Here is a 20306-nt window from a genome sequence, read left to right on the forward strand (position 1 = left end):
TTGGCAGGGTAAGAGTGACTTCTTGACAGAGTTTGGCAGGGAAAGAGTGACTTCTTGACACAGTTTGGCAGGGAAAGAGTGACTTCTTGACAGTTTGGCAGGGAAAGAGTGACTTCTTGACAGAGTTTGGCAGGGAAAGAGTGACTTCTTGACCCAATTTGGCAGGGAGAGAGCGATTTATTGACCCAGTTTGGCAGGGAAAGAGTGAATGCTTGACAGATTGGCCCTCACAGTTTGGCAGGGAGAGAGTGATTTATTGACACAGTTTGGCAGGGAAAGAGTGAATGCTTGACAGATTGGCCCACACAGTTTGGCGGGGAGAGAGTGATTTATTGACACAGTTTGGCAGGGAAAGAGTGACTACTTGACAGAGTTTGGCAGGGAGAGAGCGATTTATTGACTCAGTTTGGCAGGGAAAGGGTGACTTCTTGACCCAGTTTGGCAGGGAGAGAGCGATTTATTGACACAGTTTGGCAGGGAAAGGGTGACTTCTTGACCGAGTTTGGCAGGGAGAGAGTGAATGCTTGACAGATTGGCCCACACAGTTTGGCGGGGAGAGAGTGATTTCTTGACACAGTTTGGCAGGGAAAGAGTGAATGCTTGACAGATTGGCCCACACAGTTTGGCGGGGAGAGAGTGATTTATTGACACAGTTTGGCGGGGAGAGAGTGATTTATTGACACAGTTTGGCAGGGAAAGAGTGACTTCTTGACCCAGTTTGGCAGGGAGAGAGCGATTTATTGACACAGTTTGGCAGGGAAAGAGTGACTTCTTGACCCAGTTTGGCAGGGAGAGAGCGATTTATTGACACAGTTTGGCAGGGAAAGGGTGACTTCTTGACCCAGTTTGGCAGGGAGAGAGTGGCTTGAGAGTACTGCCGTGACTCTTGCAGCCATTGAAGGGACAAGGTCATTGCTGGTGTTGCCTCAAATAATGCTGTGTGATTATAATAACTAATGTCTCAACCTCACCCCCTGCAGCCTCTTGTGGAAGGGTGACTGCAAAATTATGTTACTTTTTCTCTTTTTCTCTCTCTTTCTTTCTTTCTCTCCTCTCTTTCTTTTCTCTTCCTTTCTGCAGCCTCTTGTTGGAAGGGTGACTGCAAAATTTCGTTACTTTTTCTCTTTTTCTCTTTCTTTCATTTTTCTTTCTCTCCTCTCTTTCTTTTCTCTTTTTCTCTCTCTCTCTTTCATTTTTTCTTTCTCTCCTCTCTTTCTTTTCTCTTCCTTTCTGCAGCCTCTTGATGGAAGGGTGACTGGAAAATTTCGTTACTTTTTCTCTTTTTCTCTCTCTTTCTTTCATTTTTCTTTCTCTCTCTTTCTTTTCTCTTTTTTTCTGCAGCCTCTTGTTGGAAGGGTGACTGCAAAATTATGTTACTTTTTCTCTTTTTCTCTTTCTTTCTTTCTTTCTCTCCTCTCTTTCTTTTCTCTTCCTTTTTGCAGAATCTTGTTGGAAGGGTGACTGCAAAATTATGTTACTTTTTCTCTTTTTCTCTCTCTTTCTTTCATTTTTCTTTCTCTCCTCTCTTTCTTTTCTCTTTTTTTCTGCAGCCTCTTGTTGGAAGGGTGACTGCAAAATTTCGTTACTTTTTCTCTTTTTCTCTTTCTTTCATTTTTCTTTCTCTCCTCTCTTTCTTTTCTCTTCCTTTCTGCGGCCTCTTGTTGGAAGGGTGACTGCAAAATTATGTTACTTTTTCTCTCTTTCTTTCATTTTTCTTTCTCTCCTCTCTTTCTTTTCTCTTCCTTTTTGCAGAATCTTGTTGGAAGGGTGACTGCAAAATTATGTTACTTTTTCTCTTTTTCTCTCTCTTTCATTTTTCTTTCTCTCCTCTCTTTCTTTTCTCTTCCTTTCTGCAGCCTCTTTTTGGAAGGGTGACTGGAAAATTTCGTTACTTTTTCTCTTTTTCTCTCTCTCTCATTTTTCTTTCTCTCCTCTCTTTCTTTTCTCTTCCTTTCTGCAGCCTCTTTTTGGAAGGGTGACTGCAAAATTATGTTACTTTTTCTCTTTTTCTCTCTCTTTCTTTCATTTTTCTTTCTCTCTTTCTTTTCTCTTCCTTTCTGCAGCCTCTTTTTGGAAGGGTGACTGGGAAATTCCGTTACTTTTTCTCTTTTTCTCTTTCTTTCTTTCATTTTTCTTTCTCTCCTCTCTTTCTTTTCTCTTCCTTTTTGCAGCCTCTTGTTGGAAGGGTGACTGCAAAATTTCGTTACTTTTTCTCTTTTTCTCTTTCTTTCTTTCATTTTTCTTTCTCCGCTCTCTTTCTTTTCTCTTCCTTTCTGCAGCCTCGTGTTGGAAGGGTGACTGCAAAATTTCGTTACTTTTTCTCTTTTTCTCTCTTTTTCTTTCTTCCATTTCCTCCTCCTTTCTCTCTCCTCTTTTTCTTTTCTTTTCTTTCTCTGTTTTTTTAAGGTAATGGAAGCAGCTCAATGGGAAAAAAACAAAGATAAAAAAATATTGCCCGTTGAATGCTGCTCCTGCCAGTGAAATCAGACTTGAGTGGCCGAAGAGACACTCAATTTTAGGTAGAGTTCAGACATGAGTGGCCAGGAGACACTTAATTTTAGATAGAGTTCAGACTTGAGTGGCCAGGAGACACTTAATTTTAGATAGAGTTCAGACATGAGTGGCCAGGAGACACTTAATTTTAGATAGAGTTCAGACTTGAGTGGCCAGGAGACACTTAATTTTAGATAGAGTTCAGACTTGAGTGGCCAGAAGGGACACTCAATTTTAGATAGAGTTCAGACTTGAGTGGGCAGAAGAGACACTCAATTTTAGATAGAGTTCAGACTTGAGTGGCCAGAAGAGACTCAATTTTAGATAGAGTTCAGACATGAGTGACCAGAAGACACTCAATTTTGGATAGAGTTCAGACTTGAGTGGCCAGAAGACACTCAATTTTGGATAGAGTTCAGACTTGAGTGGCCAGAAGAGACTCAATTTTAGATAGAGTTCAGACTTGAGTGGCCTGAAGAGACTCAATTTTACATAGAGTTCAGACTTGAGTGTCCAGAAGAGACTCAATTTTAGGTAGAGTTCAGACATGAGTGACCAAAGAGACACTCAATTTTAGATAGAGTTCAGACTTGAGTGGCCAAAGAGACTCAATTTTAGACAGAGTTCAGACATGAGTGGCCAGAAGGGACACTCAATTTTAGATAGAGTTCAGACTTGAGTGGCCTGAAGAGACTCAATTTTAGATAGAGTTCAGACTTGAGTGGCCAGGAGAGACACTCAATTTTAGATAGAGTTCAGACTTGAGTGGCCAGGAGAGACACTCAATTTTAGATAGAGTTCAGACTTGAGTGTCCAGAAGAGACTCAATTTTAGATAGAGTTCAGACTTGAGTGGCCAGGAGAGACACTCAATTTTAGATAGAGTTCAGACATGAGTGTCCAGAAGAGACTCAATTTTAGATAGAGTTCAGACATGAGTGGGCAGAAGAGACTCAATTTTAGATAGAGTTCAGACTTGAGTGGGCAGAATGGACACTCAATTTTAGATAGAGTTCAGACTTGAGTGGCTGAAGAGACACTCAATTTTAGATAGAGTTCAGACTTGAGTGGCCAGAAGACTCAATTTTAGATAGAGTTCAGACTTGAGTGAGCAAAAGAGCCACTCAATTTTGGATAGAGAGTTGTCTTAATCTTCCCTTCCCTCAGGTTCTGTTTCAAGGGTGGAGCGTAACCATGCCAATCTTCATTATCGTGTAGGAAAAAAACAAAGCATTCCAATCACTCGTGTGGGAAGCATTGTTCTATCTGCCTGTCTCTCTTCCAGGTCACCACTGTCCCACCTCCCCTGATGACATGAGAGCCTTTGCCGGAGCAGGATGGAGCACACTAACACCAGACAGAGAAAGAAGAAGAAGAAGTAGAAGTAGAAGATGAGGTAGAGCCTTTGCCGGAGCAGGATGGAGCACACTAACACCAGACAGAGAAAGAAGAAGAAGAAGTAGAAGTAGAAGATGAGGTAGAGCCTTTGCCGGAGCGGGATGGAGCACACTAACACCAGACAGAGAAAGAAGAAGAAGAAGTAGAAGTAGAAGATGAGGTAGAGCCTTTGCCAGAGCGGGATGGAGCACACTAACACCACACAAAGAAGAGGAAGAAGAAGAAAGGTGGAGGGATGTTAGGAAAGGCCTTCGTCTCACAGCGGACTTATAGAAAAAGAAACAGAAGAAGAAGAAGAAGGAGAAAGGTCTTTGTTCTGCAGTGGACTAGTAGTGACTGATGATGGTGATGATGGTGATGATGGTGATGATGGTGATGATGGTGATGATGGCCCACCACTTCTGTCATCAACACCAACTCTTCACCTCAGCTGCTTGTGACGGTAAATATTCAAATTGGCTTTTTTGTTTTGTTTTCTTTCTGTTCATTCCCTTTGATCTGTTTCCTCTACTGAAATGAAGAATCTTACCCATCTATTCCTATAATCTGGTGGCTCTTTTCCATGCAGCCAATTTTGTACCAGAAGCCATCACCAACCTACAGGAGTGGAGCAAAAAGTGGCTGCTACAATTCAATGAAAAAAAATGTAAAGTCCTGCACCTTGGGAGGGGATATCCAGCACACCAATACCACATGGGAAACACTCCACTATCCACCACAGAGGCAGAGAGGACCTGGGAGTGTATGTTACCAGGCTACCAGTGAAGGGATATCCAACACACCAATACCACATGGGAAACACTCCACTATCCACCACAGAGGCAGAGAGGACCTGGGGCTATATGTTACCAGGCTACCAGTGAAGGCGAAATCCATGTCAATGAAGTGTACGGGTTAACATGACCTGCCCAATGCACTTCTTAACCCTGACTGCATGAATATACGTAGCAAGTGCTGTGATTGTTTAGGAAAGTCTCATTTTAATTTGAAGTCGATAGCCCTTGATGATAAACTAAGGGAAGAGTTTCATTTGCATATATCTTTTAGTTATCACGTATATTTTTATAAGTTATTGCACACTAGAAAAAGAAAGGAAGAAAATCATGAGGGAGTCTCCATAAGGGTGTTTTTTTCTCCATCATGTATGATTTAAAAGTTATTACACAAAGAAAAGAACACAAAAAAACAACAACAACATGAGTCAGTCTATAATAAGATTCAGTATCTCTCTGCAATCAGCCAAGTGTTAGAAGTCGTGTGTCTGCCCTTTCACACACACTCTTAACCCGTCCGCTGCGATTGGCACGGATTTGGCCTTCACTGGTAGCCTGGTAACATACACACCCAGGTCTTTCTCTGCCTCTGTGGTGGATAGTGGAGTGTTCCCCATGTAGTATTGGTGTGCTGGATATCCCTTCACTGGTAGCCTGGTAACATACACACCCAGGTCTTTCTCTGCCTCTGTGGTGGATACTGGAGTGTTTCCCATGTGGTATTGGTGTGCTGGATATCCCTTCACTGGTAGCCTGGTAACATGCACACCCAGGTCTTTCTCTGCCTCTGTGGTGGATAGTGGAGTGTTTCCCATGTGGTATTGGTGTGCTGGATATCCTTTCACAGGTAGCCTGGTAACATACACACCCAGGTCTTTCTCTGCCTCTGTGGTGGATAGTGGAGTGTTTCCCATATAGTATTGGTATGCTGGATATCCCTTCACTGGTAGCCTGGTAACATACACTCCCAGGTCTTTCTCTGCCTCAGTGGTGGATAGTGGAGTGTTTCCCATGTGGTATTGGTGTGCTGGATATCCCTTCACTGGTAGCCTGGTAACATACACACCCAGGTCTTTCTCTGCCTCTGTGGTGGATAGTGGAGTGTTTCCCATGTGGTATTGGTGTGCTGGATATCCCTTCACAGGTAGCCTGGTAACATATAGTCCCAGGTCTTTCTCTGCCTCTCTTGTGGATAATGGAGTGTTTCCCATGTGGTATTGGTGTGCTGGATATCTCTTCACTGGTAGCCTGGTAACATACACTCCCAGGTCTTTCTCTGCCTCAGTGGTGGATAGTGGAGTGTTTCCCATGTGGTATTGGTGTGCTGGATATCCCCTCCCAAGATGCAGGACTCTACATTTTTGTTCACAAATTTGCCCTGTCGCTGCTACTGGGTTAATTTTTCACAATCATATTTTTTAAGGTTTTCAGGAATTTGGTATTTAGTATTCCACAATTATTCCTTTTTCTTTCCACAATCTTCATATTTTTCAAGGTTTTCAGGTCAATGATTTTCTTTTCTAACATGTATATTTTTGTCATTCATCAGCGAAGTTCTTTTTCACGGTGTCATCTGCATCGTCACTGCATTTTACGCATTAAAAGTTATTACACAAAGAAATGAAAGGAAAAAACATGAGGTAGTTTATAATAAGGTTGTTTCTCTCGTCTTCCTCATTCTCTCTATCTCTCTCTTTCTGCAGCACATATAGCATTTCATCTAGTGTGGAACAGCCTTTAGGAACCTTCGTGTTTAACCTCCAGCACCTTGCAAGCAGTAGTTCTCTCTTAAAGTCGTATTTTTAAACATTTCGTCACCCAAGTTCACATATTTGACAAGCCTTTCATAGGAGTTTTCAGCATTTCCAGGAGTAGTTTTATGACCTTGGTGGTAGTTTGACCCTTCCTCTGTACCATGAACCCAAGAAAACACATATTTGACAAGGCTTTCATAGGAGTTTTAAGCATTTTCAAGAGTAGTTTTATGACCCTGGTGGTAGTTTGACCCTTCCTCTGTACCATGAACCCAAGAAAACACATATTTGACAAGACTTTCATAGGAGTTCTAAGCATTTCCAGGAGTAGTTTTATGACCCTGGTGGTAGTCTGACCCTTCCTCTGTACCATGAACCCAAGAAAACACATATTTGACAAGGCTTTCATAGGAGTTTTAAGCATTTCCAGGAGTAGTTTTATGACCCTGGTGGTAGTCTGACCCTTCTTCTGTACCATGAACCCAAGAAAACACATATTTGACAAGGCTTTCATAGGAGTTCTAAGCATTTCCAGTAGTAGTTTTATGACCTTGGTGGTAGTTTGACCCTTCCTCTGTACCATGAACCTGAAGAAACACTCATTAGAATCCGACTGACCAACAGTTGATGTGAGAAGCGAAATGATTTTATAAAACCATCCTTAATCTTCACCTCAGCCACACACTCCATGACTGACTCTAGCTTGCTTCACCCTACCAGGACACACCAGAGTAAAACTAACCTTCTGTGAAACCAAAAATGAAAATAATGGCTGGGTTAAATATCAAAGCCCATATCTTCAAACACTTTCAAGGCTCACACCCACATTAGCTAAGGCTTTGGTAGAGGTTGTGTCATTAGTATTTCCATGGGTAGAAGTTTTACAAGCCTAGCAATGGTTTAACAAGGCTTCTGCACTGTGAACTTAAGAAAACACTCGTTCGAACCTGACTCATCATCCTTGTGGCCTCTGGAAATATATGCCATGAGAGCTGAAAGTGCCTATGACCATGGGCTTAAGGGGGTACTAGTGGGATGAGTGGAAGGTGGAGTCGGAGGGTGTGGAGGAAAAGTGGAGTGAGTTTGGAGGTTTAGGTAGAGTGCATATTCTTACCAGCAAAGGGGAGTAGAGGTGGAGTATACAAACTTGATATATAGACTTGAGATAAGGGAAGGAAGGGAAGGATTGGAGGGAGAGGGAGAAGAGGAGGTGGATCATTAGACTAAGGGATGAGGGAAGGAAGGATAGAAGGGAGGGAGAGGGAAGAAGGAAGGAAAGGAAGTATGGGAGGGAGGAAGAGGAGGAGGAGGATCATTAGACTAAGGGATGAGGGAAGGAAGGATAGAAGGGAGGGAGAGGGAAGAAGGAAGGAAAGGAAGTATGGGAGGGAGGAAGAGGAGGAGGAGGATCATTAGACTAAGGGATGAGGGAAGGAAGGATAGAAGGGAGGGAGAGGGAAGAAGGAAGGAAAGGAAGTATGGAAGGGAGAAGAGGAGGTGGATCATTAGACTAAGGGATAAAGGAAGGAAGGATAGAAGGGAGGGAGAGGGAGGATCGTTAAGGGGTTGGGACACACAGCTATTGGTATACTGATTGTAACACTTCTGTAAGAAAATATATATATGGCTCAGCGGCACGCTTGCTATGTACAGGCAAGATGCACTCGGTCTGCCCCCATGTGTGTGTGTGTGTGTGTGTCAGAGCCATAGGTAAGAAGTGTTCAGCCGAGAGCTCCCAAACGCCACCTTGCATCAACGTCATTCACCCGCACTTCCTCCTAACGTAATTTTAATAGAGAAAATTAATGGTGTTTGAAATTCCAGCAGGTTGCGTTGAGGCAGGGAGCATCAGGGAGGAGAGAGTGCGTGGTCGTCAAGAGAGGGACTTTCATATGAGCTTGTCTGGACCCACAAGAGAAAATACGGACATTAAGCAAAAAGAATTAGAAGATGAATATGGAAGATGGCGAGTGGCTGAGTGCCCCGTATCTATGGCTTATGTGTGTGTGTGAAAGAGTGAGCCAGAGAGATTGATGGGAGAATAAGGGAACAGTAGTAGTAGTAGTAGTAGTAGTAGTAGTAGTAGTAGTAGTAGTAACAAAGCCATAGCAGGAATCATCTTACCAAAAGAGACATCAAATTCAGACTGATAATGACTATATATTTAATTTTTCTTTTCACAATTTTCATTTTTTTTCTAAGGTTTTCAGGAATTTGGTATTTAGTATTCCACAATCATTCCTTTTTTTTCCCACAATCTTCATATTTTTCAAGGTTTTCAGGTCAATGGTTTTCTTTTCTTACATGTATATTTTTGTCACTCAGGTAATAACATTGTCCCTGTGTTGAGGGTCGCCAAATTCTCCTATTCTGTGGCTCTGAGTAGTAGTAATAGTAGTAGTTGTAGTAGTAGTAGTAGTTGTAGTAGTGTAGGCTGACCAGTTTGTACGCACCATTCCAGTTACTATTTGGTTCTCATCCACTCCTGGGCCAAGGTTTTAAGATCAAGTTCTGTCAAAAGTTAGATTTTTATATTTTACTATTTAATCTTTACATGTATCCTTCTCTCCACAGTGTTGGCCAAGGCATAAAAATTTAACTCTTCATTCTACTTCCTACACTGCGGTTTATCTGATAAGCATAATTAATACTCTAAGGTTTCTGCACTTTTGAAAACAGTCCTGAAATTGTACATAATGGATAGAAAACTTGCAGAAATAGCAACAAAAACCAAGAAGTATGTATTAAAATAAGCCTAAAATAGGTCTAAAAAACTGTACTAAGTCGAAGATACCAAAAGGAGGCTCCGGGAAGAGCCGGGAACATATTTCCTTGAATCAAACACAAGGAGTGTCCTCAGCGGCATATTTATTGAGCAGCCTTCCAGACACACAAAACAAAATATATTACAAGAAACCCTTGAACAATAAAATTAAATATTGAAAACAAACAAATATGATGGTTTGGTTCATGTTCTCAAGACCGATGGATTACTGAGGGAGTTAAAAAAATCTTAATTCTGTTGCAGGCACGCTGGGGACTTGCGAGCCCCAGGCAGGACAGGCGGGTCCTACCACAGCGGCTGCAGGGGAAGTTTTGATCACTTTTTCCTGCTCCTCTTCACTGGCCCTTTGGTTGTCTGCAAAGGCGGCCGCCTGGTGAACCATGCGTTGCCAGTGGTCGCTGTCACCAGCTGTTGCTGCAGGAAGTGGTGAGGCAAGTCACCAAGGAGTCTGAACCTCGTCTGTGGGGCCCTCGGCACGGTGACCAGACGCTGCACCACACAGAGTGATGCTTGGCAGAGGTGATCCTCAAGACGTGCCGTGCCAAGCCCAGTTGTATCCTCAAGAGCATGACCTCCATGCTGGTGACCTTCGCCACGTCCAAGGCTTTGGTGTCTGACAAGGCTGCTCCAGTTGCTGCCAGGCTGGTGCAGAGGCAGTGCCGGTAGAAATACTGCAGGAGGTGCCGGGGACATTGGTGACCCAGGACTGCACCACACAGGAGGGGGTCAGCATGGCAGCTCTGTGGACGCTGGTCTTTGTCTTGAGATGACTTGGTCTAGACACGTCTGCCAAAGGCACTGTTTTTGTTGGCTGCTTGTTGCCCGCCTGTGACCGCTGCTGCCGGGTGTCTGGGAGGCTTCAATACACATACCAGTGAGACACTCACACTTGTTTCTTTAAAAACTATATGCCTGCAGTGTTCCTCCGGAAGCTTTCTGAAGTATTATTGACTTAGTACAGATTTTTTAGACCTATATGTATGTATTTCCAGCAGTTTTATCATGCATAGAAATAATATTAATAACAAATGGACAACCAAAGTAACAAGTGACAACCCAGGAATCATGGAAGTCAGGACAGACAGAGGGCCAGGGGGGGAGGGGTGGAAGTAGAGCATTTGCCAGGGCAGGACGGAGCAGACCAGCACCAGGCGGAGAGAGAGGTGGAGAATGTTGGACAAGCCCTTTGTCCTGCGGTGGAGTGGTACTGGCTGAAGATGATGATAAATACATGTCAGTCTCCCACAGTGTGCTTCATGTGATGAGCACCAATTGGAATGGCTGTTATGTACACAGACTGGCGGGTGTCTGGTGACCTGATGCCCTGTGCAGTCTGTCACTAACAAGGCTCACTCTATGGCAACACCTTCATTGTTACCTTCCTGTTAACCTGCTTCTGGTGGCAGCATGTTTTTAACTTTAAAAAAATTAACAATCAGTTATAAAAAGTTTAAAGTATATATGAATGCATTTATAACTGGCTGTGGCTGAAAACACCTGCAAGGAGTGACACAGCCGAAGGTGTCTGTACCATTTTGTGAGCCTTGTGACACACTGGAACAGACTCAAGAGAAGCCGCTGAGAAAAGCCGAGGCCCAGACCCGACTCATCGTCTGGTGCGGCCACAAAGCCAGAGCACTCATCTACAGGGTGAGGCCATGCACACTGCCTGTTCAGGGACACATTCCAACTCGTAAGACATGAAAAAATGCCACACTTGGGAAAATTTAGCATCAACTACAGCATAAGTTAATTAATCCATTTTTTTTTTACATATTTTCTGTATACTCCAGATTACAGAAGACTTATTTTTCGCACTTAACTTCCTGCCTTCAAGAATTCAACAGTTTCTTGCAGAGGTCATAATTTAGTTTCCATGACTTTGGACAGCACAAAGTTAAGACAGGTGGATTAGTGGACCTTTGCCGGCCTGTAAAAATAATAATAAACTACTTCTTAATCTCCTATTTTGACAATGGTTCACTTTCATGTTTGGACAGTACAAAGTTTTAACAGGTAGATTAGTGGAGTTTCGCTGGACTATAAAAATGATAAAAAAGTACTTCTCAATCTCCTATTTTGACAATGGTCCACTTTTAAGTTTGGACAGTACAAAGTTTTAACAGGTAGATTAGTGGAGGTTCGCTGGACTATAAAAATGATAAAAAAGTACTTCTCAATCTCCTGTTTTGACCATGGTTTGCTTCAATGCCTCACCAAATTTAGTATCTTTTTATTTGAGTGCCAGTTAAACTTTCCACTGTGAGAACTAATCTTAACAGTGCTCATGTGCTAAGAAACATGGCTAAGAAACATGGCTTGAACTGACTTGTGTTTTTCTAAGGCAGAGCTTATAACGTGGGTGGCAGGTGTTATTTTTTACGGTTAAGGAAGCAGCTCAAGGGCAAACATTAATAAATACAAAATAACCCCACTTCTATTAACATTAATGGATTAACATGAACCTCCGTAAAATGAAAATATAAAGATAAAAATGGTTCATAGAGGGCTCATAGGGGACTAACTCTTGTTGTTCTGAGGCAGAGCTTGTAACATGGGTGGAAGTCATTGTATCTGAAGGTATAATTGATGGGTATAAGCTACTCTGTCAAATGAAAATATAAAGATAAAAATGGTTCATAGATAGCTCATAGGGAATTGACTTGTTGTTCTGAGGCAGAGCTTGTAACATGGGTGAAAGACATTGTATCTGAAGGTATAATTGATGGGTCAAATGTCAAATGAAATAGATAAAAAATAGCTCACAGAAGATTCAAAGGGAACATGGTCTGGCTAACTCATATTATTCCATTGTCATTGTATCTGATAACTAAGGTGTATAAGCTACTCATCAAACATAAACAAAAGATATTAGTACTCGCAGTAGTTAACAGTCTTATCAAACCGAATTTTCATTGTTTTAGTGGTTAAAAAATCATTAATCAAATAGCAATGAAATAACATAGAAAAACTCAACAAGATCTATGAGAAGTGTTCGGTTCGTCACCATCGTCGGCCTGTACCATTCCACCGCAGGACACACTAAGGCCTCTCCAGAGCATGTCCAATCATTCCCGTCTTTCGCCTCGAGTTCCCGGTTTCGACATTAGCATTCCACTTTCTTTTATCCCTCCGTTTAATGAGTGGGTTTCCTTCCCTTCAATCTGTTCATGCTTTGATCAATCTGATATTTCCCCAGTTGAAGGTTTACCGTAGCTCCTGTATGTACTCCGATCAATTTTTCAAGAGTAGATTTTCCTTGTATTTCCATTCCACTCTCTTATTTCTCTCTCTCCATCGGGCGAGTGGCTTTCCTTCCCTTCAATCTGTTCATGCTTTGATTAATCTGATATTTCCCAAGTTGAAGGTTTACCGTAGCTCCCGTATGTACTCCGATCAATTTTTCAAGAGTAGATTTTCCTTGTATTTCCATTCCACTTTCTTATTTCTCTCTCTCCATCGGGCGAGTGGCTTTCCTTCCCTTCAATCTGTGCATACTTTGATGACCCTGATATTTACTGTACCTCCTGTAAGCTCTGATCAGTTTTTCAAGAATGGTTTTTCCTTATATTTCAGACATTCAGAGGTGAAGGGATGGGTGGGACAGAGCCATTTTGATTTAGTCTGCACTGGGAGAGGCAGACTTCATATCCCAGGAAGAACAAGACACAAGTTGCAAGGGAAAAGCGACCTTGTGTTGGGCGTACCGAGGGTTGTGTTCCCCTTGCCTTGTTCTTCCTAGGATGTGAAGTCTGTCTTTCCCAGTGCAAACTAGAAAAAATTGGCTTTGTTCCTTATGTTCCTTCTCTGTACGCTTAAATTCCCCCGACATGAGTACCAACTGGAATGGGACGCATGAATTGGCAAACCTATTTACCCTAGTCAGCTAAGGGGAGCTCCGAGCCTGATGCTGCCACGCTCCGCCCTGGCTAGTGGGGGTGAGGGGGGGTATAAGGGGGCAGGCAGCCAGTGCTTCAAAGGCCCGCTGTGAGTACTCGTGTGAAAGTCTAATTTATCGTAACTCTTTTAAGGCCAAGTTTATGGGGTCAACTTTTCTTCATTGCTACTACTTTTCCAGGGTTAGGTTGGGTTAGGTACTTTCCCAGCGGTTAGTTTTGTTTTCCTTCCCTCAGTAGAACGCACCATAGCTTGAGGGGATGGGTTTGCTCTCACTGGATTTCATTGCTACTACTTTTCCAGGGTTAGGTTGGGTAAGGTACTTCTCCAGCGGTTAGTTTTGTTTCCCTTTCCTCAGTTGAACACACCATAGCTCAAGGGAGTGAGGGGTATCTGCTTTCACAGGATTTCATTGCTACTTCTTTTCCAGGGTTAGGTTGGGTTAGGTACCTCCCCAGCGGTTAGTTTTGTTTCCCTTTCCTCAGTTGAACACACCATAGCTCGAGGGAGTGAGGGGTATCTACTTCCACTATGGATTAACATTTACACGAGTGACTTCTACGCGAGTACCCAGAGCGCGGTTCACTGCTTCGCTAAGTTAGTATGTACAAGGCATCATAACACTGGCTTAGAGAGGCTGTACTCACACACTGTACTCACACGCACGCCATCAGTAAGGACTCACTATTAAGAGGTAAAGTTTATGTACATAACACTGTACTGTTGAGGTGGCCAGACCTACGGTGGGGCTGTGTTGGGGGGCGCCAGATGGTGGGTTAGGGGGAGGGGATGGGGGGGCACTTATACTTCAGTTGGGTGGTGGTGGGTTACTCGGGGGAGGAGAGGAGGGGTAGTGGGCAGGTTAGGAGGGGGGAGGGGAGGGGGGCAGACATGTGGGTGGGGAGGGTGGGGTCACCGGGTAACATTTTTGGGTTTCATTTCTCTCTTCGAAGCGAGTATTTTGGCACGTCTAAGATGAGAAATTTTCCACATAAAATTGTTTATTTACATATTTTCACGATCACTGCATGGTCCTGGCCGTCCCTGGAGGTGGTGAGGGTGCAGATTAGTGTTGGTTGGCTCCAATTGACCTGCATCACACTTGTAACATGGAAAACATTTGAATCAATAACATAATCTGGCATTTCAGAACATGTGGAGGCCCTGATGGGTGCTTGGAAGCCCTCAGTGAGGCGTGGCGTGCAGCAGCAGCAGCAGGCACAGTGCCAGCAGGACCCGGCCGGTGCTGGGCCAGGATGCCAAGGTGGTGGCCCCGTTGTGGGAGCGGGACTCCTGCACGGGCGCCGGTGGCTGGGCATCGGCGAGGGGGTGTCCGGGCTCTGACTGTACTTCGTTGTCCACGGGGGCCATGTCATTCTGTGCCTTGTTCTTCTGGTTGGCCCGCTTTCGGCCATTTCGGACACGGCTGCCACGACGCCTCCCATTCTTGTCCTCCTCCTCCTTGGTGGGGGACTGTGGGGAGCCCTCGCCCGCCTCCTCCTCGGGGCAGTCGTCAGGGTCGACAGTCTGCATCCAGCGAGTCATGGGGTCGGGCAGCTCAGCCTCATGCAGGGCCAGCAGCCTCATCATGGGTCCTGCAAGAAAGCCACTGTTAGCAGGGAAGCAGAGGAAGGGTTGCAGAGCCCCACGTATATGCGGTGAAGACCTGGAGGCAAGGATGAAGTGTGACGCAGCCCAGCAGGAAGGTTAATTATAAAAATATACCCAATGCATACTCTTTTGCTTGTTCCTATGCAATATACTGGTTACTGGATGTTAGTTTGGCGCCACATTCTCCAGCTCACTCACAGTGCTCTGGTAGTTTGTGTGTTGAGTAAATATGTGCCAGCTGACTAGTGTCTCTCCTTGCCCAAGTAAAAATCCATTAAGTCAAATTCTAATGGTCCAGTGAATTTCAATATTTGCTTGCTTGAGTAGACGAAAGCACAGTCAGTTAACCCAGTAGCAGCGGGGATCATGTTTCTTAATGGTCCCTCCAAGCAAGAAAAATGAGAAAAAATCACCCCTCACACAAACCATTTCATAATATATATCAAAGCTTTTGTGATCAGATTATGCATCATCTATTTTGGGGGGTTTATATCATGGCACGAATTTGGCCCGTCGCTGCTACACGGTAAAGCCACAAATTTGGCCCGTCGCTGCTACCGGGTTAATACTCAATGTGTATGATTATATTAATGGCAAAGAGGGCTGCCATTTGAAGTAAAGAAATCTGCCAACCTGAACAGCCGTGGGTCAGACGCCACTTGGATCAAAGAGCTTTTACTGGACTGGATTATCAGCAGAGGGAAGGACAATCTTTACTTTGAAGAATACTTAAATTAGTACTCATTTTATAGCCTTAGGAGCATTATACAAGATTGACAAATGATATTAATTCAACATGCTATGAAAAGACTTACTGAATAGAGTAGCCATATATAATTGTAGTAATGAGAGAGAGAGTGTTATTGGTTTAGAGTTTTGTTAAGACATAATAATATAATGTTTTGACTGTTTCCACTTTGCTTCCATTAATTAAAAAGTTATCAGTAATTTTACTTTCATTGTTTCTCCCTATTTTTTCTCTACTTTTTTCCCTACCCGATTTTTCCTCCTCAATTTTCCCTCCCCCTAAATTTTCCCTCCTACTAAGTTTTCCCTCCTACTAAGTTTTCCCTCCTACTAAGTTTTCCCTCCTACTAAGTTTTCCCTCCTACTAAGTTTTCCCTCCTACTAAGTTTTCCCTCCTACTAAGTTTTCCCTCCTACTAAGTTTTCCCTCCTACTAAATTTTCCCTCCTACTAAATTTTCCCACCTATCCTTACCCATCTATCCCCACCTATTCTTACCTGGCTATCCTTACCCATCTATCCCCACCTATCCTTACCTACCTCTTAATAAACAATGAATAACAGCGTCCTAAACAAGCTGATGAAAACAATGGCCAAATTAGTGTTACGTGAAGTGTTTGAATTTTCACCAAGCAAAACTTTCTGTTGGTCTTGCTTGGGGTGCTGGAAGACGACTGGAAGGAAGGAACAGGAAAGAAAATGAGTAGAAATGAGCCGCGGTATCGTAGTTGTAGTAGAGGTGGTAGTAGTAGTAGTAGAGGTGGTAGTAGTAGTGGTCTCATGCATATATATCTACCTATGTATATAATCTATCTATCTGTCTAGGTATCTACATATCAGTCAACACATCTATCTACTTATCTACATAATTATCTATCATTTTATAACTTTCTCTACATATTAATCTATATCTATCTATTTATCTATGAGAAATCTTTAAATAATGACCAGCTTAGTGAGACTTTTCTATCTAACGTTTCTTTATTTAATTATAATGATTACTCTCCCCCTCCCTCTCCATTCACTCATAAGACCGTAATGCGAAACTAAACGTGCGTGCAGGGCGAGACACCAAGCTCGATCCGTTCACATCGCTTTCGTTTTGGGGCAGTTTCGCGGCGACAAACATAATAATTAACTAGATCTCATGTTCAAATTCCTGGTTTTGGTATCGTTCGCGTGGGCGGTGGCGGGTGGTTCCACTCTCTTGGCTAACGGGGTAGAACGCGGCGTCTTCGAGCTCGCGAACCACGGAGAACCGCGAGACCTAGAGGAGTTACAAGCTGCCGAAGACGAGGAGGTAGCGGGTGGCCTCGCTCTCCTGGCTAACGGGGCGGAACGTGGCGGTTTCAAGCTCACAAACCCTGGAGAACCCCAAGATCTATATGCGTCAGGGGTGGCCGAAGAAGAGTATTGCCGACAACGGTACCAAGGAAGTGAGGGAGGAGGAGGCCGGGAAGAGACGCCATTAGACAGTGAGGATACGGTGTTGTTGGGGGTTGGTGAAGAGGAGGACCTGGGGGCGATGGTGACGGAAAACTGGGAACCGGGAGAGGCAGAACAGGAGGAAGAAGACAACAGGAGGCCACTAGAGGATGCTGGGGAAGGCGTGGATGTTTTCGTGTTGGGCAAGGATGAACCGCTATCAGCCGCCATTCTCTCGGAGGTCTTCAAGGCCCCCCCAACCACCACCTCCTTCGCATACTCCGGGGTGAGCTTCGACCAGCCCCAGTCCTTGAGTCCCCTCCCGCCGCCCTCACCACAGTCACCTCCTGAAGCAGTCACACAGTTTCCCCAGAATCTAACCTCACCACCTCTGCCTCTTGTAACACCACCGCAGTCTGTGTTACCTGTCTTTCAGAACGTTACATCACCTACACAGAACCTGACACCACCTCCCCAGAACCTGACACCACCTCCCCAGAACCTGACGCCACCTCCCCAGAACCTGACGCCACCTCCCCAGAACCTGACGCCACCTCCTCCACAGAACTTGACGCCACCTCCTCCACAGAACTTGACACCACCTCCTCCACAGAACTTGACACCACCTCCTCCACAGAACTTGACACCACCTCCTCCACAGAACTTGACACCACCTCCTCCACAGAACCTGACACCACCTCCTCCACAGAACCTGACACCACCTCCTCCACAGAACCTGACACCACCTCCTCCACAGAACCTGACACCACCTCCTCCACAGAACCTGACACCACCTCCTCCACAGAACCTGACACCACCTCCTCCACAGAACCTGACACCACTTCCTCCACAGAACCTGACACCACCTCCACAGAACCTGACATCATCTCCACAGAACTTAACACCACCTCCTCCACAGAACTTGACAGCACCTCCACAGAACGTGACCTCACCTCCGCAGAACGTGACCTCACCTCCGCAGAACATGACCTCACCTCCGCAGAACCTGACATCATCTCCACAGAACTTAACACCACCTCCTCCAAAGAACTTGACAGCACCTCCACAGAATTTGACAGCACCTCCACAAAACGTGACCTCACCTCCGCAGAACGTGACCTCACCTCCGCAGAACACCACCCTCTCAACTCCACAAAACACCACCACATCACCACCTCAAAACCTCACCTCACCATCCACCCCAAGGAACCTCACCTCCCGCCTCTCTCCCATAACTACGTTCTTCCCCTTCATGTCGCCTCAACCGAAGCCACCCGTTGAAAGCCACTCCCCTGATCCCACGTTGAACAGCTACCCCCTTCCTCTGTCCTCTGATAACCCGAACCAGACCCCGGACGCTTGGAAAGGACGAGGGAGAGAGAGAATGGGGAGAGGCCAAATCGTAGGAAGCTGTGGACCGTATCAGAGAGAGGGGTGTGAAAGAGTTCAAGGATACAACAGAGGGGTGTGTGGGAAGTGCAATGAGGATGAGAATGATCAAGGGAGGATGGAGGTATCAGAGTCATCAGAAATTAGAGACAGGAGCGGAAAAGAAGAGATGGCGGAGATGGCCAACGACGCAGGCTGGGGAGGAGGAAAGACTCGAGGGTGCAACAGAGAGGCTGGTGGTGGGTGCGACGCTTGCGAGGGGCGTCAGAGTCAGGGCGAGTGGATGAGGGACTCGGATGGTGCTCTGTGCGATGATGGGGGAATAGAAAAGGCAAACATCGCGGACTGGGGTGAAAAAGCTACTCTCCGTTGTAACAGAGGTACGTGTAGGAGCAACAGACAGCATTCTTGTGGGTGCACGCAGACGCCCGCACGCCCACACGCAGAGAATGACGCCACGCCTTGCTTCTCCTGCGCTAGGGCCAATACCTATGCGGATGGCCCGTCCTGTGACTGTCCCTGCCACGGCTCACAACACCCGCACTGCAGCCAGGCCTAAGCATCGCCGGACTCTCAGACTCACGAGCATACACGAAACTCGCCTTACCAACCACGTAGAGTCCACAAAGCCTTCATATTAGGTAACTGAGGTATGCAGGAACGTGAAGATTACTTGTTCACTTATTACTCTTTTCTCTATTCTAAATGCGATGACTAACTACTTTCTCTTATCACCTTAACACAAGCTCTATACATCTTTACATTTCCAAGGTTTCCAAGGCTCTGATGTATCCCAGTCAAGGTATTATATTCCTTACAAATAAACAAATGCCATATTATTAAAATTCCTCTCGCGTATTCAAGCAAACATTTTGGGCAATTACAATCGGTACGTAATTTTTGGAATAGTTATTATCGATGGTAATGCGAAATGGATATCATGACAGATTGGTGCACTGAAGGGCCACGAGAGGTAAGGACTGTGGGCCGGTTTGACAGTCGTTTTGTTTGTTTTGATCGTTACCAATGGAGGCGATCGACGCTATAGTTTTCCACGTGAAACTGGCCTATTGGGTAGTGGCGGCTGCAGAGGAAGCGGGAGATGTTGAGAGTGTGTGGTAAGGTGCGGGGCCGGACGATCAAAACAAACAAAACGTCTGTGAAAGCGGCCTTGAGAGACGTGTGAGCCAGGACCAAGCGGAGGGTGGCTGTGCTGTACTTACCAATGCCGAGGGTGGTGGTCTCGTAGGCGGGGGTGACAGTCTCGTCCTCGGCCAGCCTGGGCGGCATGGTGGTGCCCTCCAGGTAGCAGATCACCTCGTCCAGGTTGCGGCGCACCGTCATGCTCCGCGTCGAGTTGCGCAGACTGAACATCCAGCTGAGCCGCTTGTCGCATCGGAAGTTGTTGCCTGCGGGGGAAGGGAGCGGAGGGTTAGCGGGCACTGTAGGAAGGGATGCGGCGCCTTGGGTAAACCTAAGTCTATATACACCAAGTCAAGTCACACGCAGGTTTGTGGGAGGAGACACGGCAGAGGCGTGGCTTATGCGTGACGTTGCTTGGAGCCAAACTAGAGAATGTAGAAACAGGGATTTAGAGAAAACGAAGAAAGGCGGACTAATTTAACTCAATCACTTCAACATGCCCTCCCTCACACCCCACACCACCGTTTGTAGGCATATTGGAATTACAGTCACTCAATAGCACAATAAAAAAGGCATATTTTTTCATCAGTGGCTTGCCTGAACGCGCTGTGAAAGAAAGCAAGCATGCACATCCAGAGTGCACACACGGCCGCAACTTTAGTCACCCCTGAACTGGCGGGTATTTTTTTTTTACCTTCAAGTGACGTCATCCCGCTGCTCCGCCCCCAAACCGCCCCCTGCGCATACCGGTCGCAGTTTTGAAGCAGAGTGACTTGACTTGGTATATATAGACTTAGGGGTAAACATTTAGTAATACCATGAATAGTAACCGGCCGCTCTGCATGAAAATCAAGGTCCACAATGCGTGTATCCTGTCAATCCTACCCTGGGGA

General features: G+C 45.1%; 2 protein-coding genes and 2 long non-coding RNA genes across 34 annotated transcripts; 2 read left to right on the plus strand and 2 right to left on the minus strand.

Annotated features, from left to right (window-relative positions):
- The first annotated feature begins 2112 nt into the window (after positions 1 to 2112).
- Positions 2113 to 11375, plus strand: LOC126990616 (uncharacterized). The gene is made up of 4 exons (XR_007744601.1): positions 2113 to 2519; positions 3583 to 3969; positions 4051 to 4332; positions 8242 to 11375. It is a non-coding gene; the product is annotated as an uncharacterized LOC126990616 (long non-coding RNA).
- A 135-nt stretch (positions 11376 to 11510) lies between these two features.
- On the plus strand, positions 11511 to 12847 carry LOC126990625 (uncharacterized). Its single transcript, XR_007744603.1, has 2 exons — positions 11511 to 11782; positions 11919 to 12847. It is a non-coding gene; the product is annotated as an uncharacterized LOC126990625 (long non-coding RNA).
- A 309-nt stretch (positions 12848 to 13156) lies between these two features.
- Positions 13157 to 19722, minus strand: LOC126990607 (uncharacterized). The gene is made up of 2 exons (XM_050849296.1): positions 19494 to 19722; positions 13157 to 14694 (listed from the first exon to the last, which is right to left on the minus strand). The coding sequence occupies exons 1-2, from the start codon at positions 19642 to 19644 to the stop codon at positions 14285 to 14287; spliced, it is 561 nt and encodes a 186-aa protein (XP_050705253.1). The 5' UTR covers positions 19645 to 19722; the 3' UTR covers positions 13157 to 14284.
- On the minus strand, positions 16452 to 19010 carry LOC126990560 (uncharacterized). Of its 31 annotated transcripts, none has more exons than XR_007744572.1 (5): positions 17975 to 19010; positions 17780 to 17887; positions 17460 to 17713; positions 17373 to 17414; positions 16452 to 17330 (listed from the first exon to the last, which is right to left on the minus strand). XR_007744572.1 is itself a non-coding variant. In XM_050849176.1 (3 exons), the coding sequence occupies exons 1-3, from the start codon at positions 17766 to 17768 to the stop codon at positions 17322 to 17324; spliced, it is 357 nt and encodes a 118-aa protein (XP_050705133.1). In that variant the 5' UTR covers position 17769; the 3' UTR covers positions 16455 to 17321. The 31 variants fall into 31 exon arrangements, 1 of the variants encoding a protein (XP_050705133.1); XR_007744575.1 differs by having other exon boundaries at positions 16453 to 17330; positions 17373 to 17393; positions 17975 to 19009; XR_007744556.1 differs by having other exon boundaries at positions 16453 to 17341; positions 17384 to 17414; positions 17975 to 19009.
- Positions 19723 to 20306: the final 584 nt, after the last annotated feature.

This window comes from Eriocheir sinensis, chromosome 6 (assembly GCF_024679095.1).
Source record: "Eriocheir sinensis breed Jianghai 21 chromosome 6, ASM2467909v1, whole genome shotgun sequence".
Lineage (NCBI taxonomy): Eukaryota > Metazoa > Arthropoda > Malacostraca > Decapoda > Varunidae > Eriocheir > Eriocheir sinensis.

Bases quoted from the DNA above. Each gene is read 5' to 3' on its own strand.
- LOC126990560 (XM_050849176.1), bottom strand. From the start codon at position 17,768: ATGATGTCAGGTTCTGTGGAGGTGGTGTCAG. The intron at 17,690-17,737 runs GTTCTGTGGAGG...AGGTGGTGTCAG, and splicing joins TTCTGTGGAGGTGGTGTCAG to GTTCTGTGGAGGAGGTGGTG.
- LOC126990607 (XM_050849296.1), bottom strand. From the start codon at position 19,644: ATGTTCAGTCTGCGCAACTCGACGCGGAGCATGACGGTGCGCCGCAAC. The intron at 14,695-19,493 runs GTAAGTACAGCA...GCTTTCTTGCAG, and splicing joins GACCACCACCCTCGGCATTG to GACCCATGATGAGGCTGCTG.